Below are 5,167 nucleotides of genomic sequence, written 5' to 3' on the forward strand. Positions count from 1 at the left end.
AAACAAACAAACAAAAGAAACAATAAAAAAAATTCTGTATCAAACAACAGTGATGATATCTCAGGGAAGAATTCACTCTCAATAGTTTCTGTTTTGCCTGAAATTACTATAACAGGGGTGTAATGTCTTTAAAATCAACAAAAATAATAAAGATATTTAAAAATAAAAAAGTAGAAGTGATATTTTTTTACTTATTAAATTTCAAAGGCTTAAAAGTGTAATAACATCTATGGTTGATCAACATTTTGGTGAATGGACAGTCTCACACTCCTGTGTAGGAGAGCAGTATGTGAATAGATACATACATTTACATGTAGATACCCGACAGACCCATAAATTCCACTTCAAACAATTTACTCTCAGGAAATAATTGGACACAAATTTAAATGTATACAAATATTCACTGAAGTGTAGTTAAAAAAGGAAAAAAATAGAACACAAAGTATGGTTTATTCATACAATAAAAGGCTATGTAATGATTAAAATATTTCACTATTAAAACATTAAAAATAAGTTTAACACAAAGGATAGCATTATATAACATTGAAAAAAATTACATGTATCTAGAACAGTGTGCATACTAAAATATATCGGGGGACGTCCCTGGCAGTCCAGTAGCTAAGACTCCACACTTCCAATGCAGGTGGCCCAGGATTCCTGGTCAGGGAACTAGATCCCACACGCCATCACCCAGAGTTCGCATGCCACATCCAAAGATCCTGCATGCCACAACTAAGACCCGACACAGCCAGATAAATAAATCAATATTTAAAAATAAATAAACAAAATAAAAATTAACAATGTGCTTTCCCAGTAGATTTTAAACATCCCTTGAGGGAAACACTAATTTAGGACAAAGACTTAGAGACTAACTCAACCTCCATAGATTATTCAATACCCCAGTCCTAAATTCTGACCAAGCATTTGTAAACTAATGAAAATGTGTGGTTGTGGTGGGGAGAAGGGAGGCACCAGCCTACCCTGTAGTGGCTTATTTTCTTGGGAATAGCACCTTCTATATGTGCTTTGGCCACCAGGGACTCCGTGGAGAAGCAGGTACTTTTTTTTTTTTAATTTTCTTTTTAAATTAGTTTATTTCTTGTTTTTGGCTGAGCCAGGTCTTCATTGCTGTGTGCAGACTTTCTCTAGTTGTGGTGAGCAGGGACTACTCTCCAGCTGTGGTACAGAGGCTTCGCGTTGTGGTGGCTTCTGCTATTGCGGAGCATGGGCTCTAGGGCATTTAGGCTTCAGTAGTAGTGGCCCATGGGCTCAGTTGCTCCATGGCATATGGAATCTTCCTGGACTAGGGATCAAACCTGTGTTGCCTGCCTTGGCAGGTGAATTCTTAACCACTGGACCACCAGGGAAGCCCAGGTACTTCTTGATTACAGAGGAAGCTCCATCCCCTTCCTTGATGTCCCCATCCTCCTTCCTTTCCTACATTAGTAAACAGCTGGGGAATTAATCAAAGCTTCAAAGGCTGGTGATAACAGGTGGTGACAGACTCATGCCCTGCAGCCCAGGTGAATAGCAGCACAGCAGCCAAGGCTGACTTCATGCCAAACTTACCCTTGCTTAAAAGAGGGCTGCTGAATTAGGTGGAATTATTTTCACTTCTCAGGAAAGAAAAAAGGAAATTATTTTCTGGTGTCTGGACTCAGACCCTGGATACCAAAGTGGAATGCTTCATGGGTCTCAACACTGTAGGTAGTCATGGCAACGAAGTAATTATGTAAAGAGATAAAATACCTTCAAAAATCAAGGGGGAAACAGGCTAGTTAGCAGAATCACTGAATGGCTGCACAGAAAAGCCATTTAAGGAGCCTACAATCCATTCTCCTTACCTTACAATGGCAAAGCAGGCCCAGAAAGGAGACCTGACTTGTCCCAGGTCATTGCAAAATAGGAAATTCTGACAAGAGAGGCTCTTCATGCTGGTCCGATAAGTATGGTATGTGGCATTCAAGGGCCAAAGCCGCAACTTAACCAGGTTAAGGACTAGGAGGGGCCACCCAAACAGGCATGTGGAAGAACTTCAGGAAGTCTGGCTGGCAGAGCGCATCTTGAGTACTGGTGACCTCAACCTCAGGGATCTTAGGTGGATGGATTGGCACACAGATCCTCCTGGTCTACACTAAAGCTCCAAGCACCCAGCTAAGCTAAGAAACATCAAAGCAATCAGTAACATCAAGGCCTGGATAGGACCTAGATTGACCCCACTATGCTATTCAGAAAATTCTCCCAAAGGCAAGTCAAGAATGAGAACTTTGGTTTGGCCCCTGCAGAAATGCTCCTGGAAGCTCAGTAGCAGCTTCTGTCAGCTTTGTGCTCTATATCTGCCCATTTGTCCCAGAGATATTCACTGCTTAACTGGGCCTTCTGCTGCTGCTAAGTCGCTTCAGTCGTGTCTGACTCTGTGCGACCCTATAGACGGCAGCCCACCAGGCTCCCCGGTCCCTGGAATTCTCCAGGCAAGAACACTGGAGTGGGTTGCCATTTCCTTCTCCAATGCATGAAAGTGAAAAGTGAAAGTGAAGTCGCTCAGTCGTGTCCGACTCCTAGCAACCCCATGGGCTGCCGCCCACCAGGCCCCTCCGTCCATGGGATTTTCCAGGCAAGAGTACTGGAGTGGGGTGCCATCGCCTTCTCCGTAACTGGGCCTATAGAACCACAGCCTCAGACCCGAGTGTCTGTCTGTGCGATCCGAAGACTACAGAAGGAGCAAACCCTCCTTCTCACTGCAGAATGAGGATGGGGATGGGAGATATACACCCTCTACTCCTCTCTCCCTGAAGCCCCATAAGTCTTTGCTGTGAAAGGAACTGGACTTCAGAGCCAGCTAGAGATGTACATTGGAGCAAAGGCATCGTGGATTGTTAGGACATTCTTTCCCTAGGAGTCTGATTCCTGCAAGGGTGGGTGGGGCAAGCAAAGCCAACAAGGGCAAATGCCAGCTGTGTAGGACTTCACCAGCTTCTCTGAGGACAGGACAGAGGGAGCCCTTAAGCCTTCTGCCAGCTCCACGTACTTGTCCTGCTTGGGCACTGGGTCACACTGCATCCACATTATCTGCCCCAGGGCTGGATGGCCAGGGGTGCTAGGCTGCCCTTCAGAGCTCTGGCTGTAGGGTTTGGGACCTGGACAAGGGCAGCAATTGAGGGCTTCAACCACTGACTCCTCCTTCTTCCCCAAATAATCCTACCCGCAGGGGCCCAAGACATCAGGGGGCAGAGGCCACAATTCTTGATCATACCTGAAACGCCACCTCTCACCTGCGCTGCCTCCCTACCGCTTGACCAGCTGCAAGAACTTTCCTTCTTCCAGGAGTGACTGTGGAACAGATCTCGAGGCTGTGGAACAGATCTCGAGGCTGAGAGACTGGCCCCAGCCCGCCCGACGTGGACGGGCACGACGCAGGGGTGCGGCCGAGTCGTGCTGGGACAGCTCCAAGCTGCCTCCTAGGCAACAGAGCGCCGCTACAATTACAGACTCGGTTAGAAGAGAGAGGCTGAACCTTCCGGGGGCCAGAAGGGAAAGACTAGCCCTTGGGGTTGGGGTAGTTGGGAAAGAAGGTCCATGTGGCTAGTTAATTAATGAATGAGCGAATGAATGAATGACCAGCGACGGCGTCAGAGGAGGATGGTGGTGAACCACGGGAGGTATCCCGAGGAGGGTGCCCTCCACCTCCCTGGTGCCGCCCGGACGTCCATCATCCCCGATGTTCGAACCCCTAGCAGGAAGCGCCGGCAGCCTGACATCCCGCCCCCGCGCAACACCTCGCAGCCCGGGAGGCGCCGGGGCCCGCGCGGCGCAGCTCTGGAGCGGAGCCGCATTCCGGCAGGGTGGAAAGTGCCTGCCCCACGGGCAGAATCCTCCTAGGCGCGGCGGGCGCTGGGTCCCGCCGGATAGCGTTCCTTCTAGGCGGACTTCGGGCTCCAGAGCCCGGTCCGCGGGTTGCACCCCCTTACCTGCTCGCCCCGGCGGCCGCGCCCGGACTCAAAGCTGTCATCGCGGAGCCTTCAGACAGCGCGGGGGACCAAGTGCCCACTTCTGACTGCCTCGGAAGACACGCCCCCGACCGTTCATTGGCTGCTCCCGCGGGACGGGCCCAGCCCATTGGTTGTTCCTCCCTCGCTCCAGATCCAGGTGGGGCCCCACGCTCTGCTTAGATCCTACCGCTCAGTCCACAGGACTGGAAAGTCCCGCAGTCCTGGGCCTGGGTCTGCATCCTTTGCCCTTCCCAGCGAGGGCCTTGGGTACTTGTTTCAAGTTCTTCCTCTTTAGCCATTTGTCTCGGAGCCTTTAGCCCTCTGCAGCAGCCCATTCCCGCCCTCCTCCAACACCTCCCAACCCCAAGCTCCAGGGCAGTTTCAGTTTCTCTCCACACCAGAGAAGTGAGTAGGGAGTTTCTCTCCACACCTCTGCACCAGAGAAGTGAGTAGGGAACACCAGAGGGGATTTTGAACAAGGGTCTGCAATTTCATGTTTTCCCCAGAGATGGGGATTTCGCAGTGTCTCCCAAAGCAGAAAGCTTCTGGAGGTATTTGGAAAGGGACTGCAGATGGCCAGACTTTGAGAGGGAAAGCACAAGCATTAGAGCTCACACTGGGGGTGTGACAATCAACCTGGTATGTGCGTGGCTTCCCTTTTATCCCCACCAGGAAAGGCTTGGTCCTTGGGAGTGGTCAGGAGACAGGGAAGGTGTAAACTGCTCCATTCCCAACCTTCTCCTTGCTTTCTGAGCCTGCTTTTCAAGGAGGGAGGGCATGGGAAAACAGAAGGCGGCACAAATATTCTGGAAACAGAACCTAGCCTCCACCTGGACCTCCACTGTAGGATGACCTAGGGGGAAGGAGCAGGACAAGGGTCACTTCACTCCTGCTTTAACCACAGCAGGAGGGAGGGGCCCTTGTGGCTGCCTTCTCCAATCTCTGGTCTAAAAAAGCTGTTAAAATTTCCCCAGCTGCAGGATCTTTTACACCCCAGGGCACTGAGGAGGGTAGTCTATATTCAAGGTAGTCAGTGACTGCTCTCCAAGCACCTCTCCACCGTGGGGGACAGGATGGCAGGTGGCCTGAGTCAGGAGCCATGGGGCTCTTGCCATTTCACCCCACTCAGAGGGCAGAGTTCAATCACCCCCCATCCCCAACAGAAAAGAGAGGAAACA

The 5,167-nt window shown here is 50.3% G+C and overlaps 1 protein-coding gene across 5 annotated transcripts in view; it reads right to left on the reverse strand.

Annotated features, from left to right (window-relative positions):
- Positions 1-4,070, reverse strand: part of GRAMD2A (GRAM domain containing 2A) — a 37,614-nt gene extending 33,544 nt beyond the window's left edge. The window contains exons 1-2 of one of the 5 annotated variants that reach the window (XM_070377381.1): positions 3,969-4,045; positions 3,273-3,350 (exon numbers count right to left, since the gene is read on the reverse strand). In XM_070377381.1, the coding sequence (XP_070233482.1) occupies positions 3,273-3,350; positions 3,969-4,009 (119 nt within the window). In that variant the 5' untranslated portion in view covers positions 4,010-4,045. Of the gene's footprint in view, positions 1-1,569; positions 1,729-1,844; positions 2,372-3,253; positions 3,351-3,968 lie in introns of those variants that run through there. The other 4 variants (XM_070377383.1, XM_070377386.1, XM_070377382.1 and 1 more) reach the window with 4 other exon arrangements.
- Positions 4,071-5,167: the final 1,097 nt, after the last annotated feature.

Source organism: Bos mutus, chromosome 10, assembly GCF_027580195.1.
Source record: "Bos mutus isolate GX-2022 chromosome 10, NWIPB_WYAK_1.1, whole genome shotgun sequence".
Taxonomy (NCBI): Eukaryota; Metazoa; Chordata; class Mammalia; order Artiodactyla; family Bovidae; genus Bos; species Bos mutus.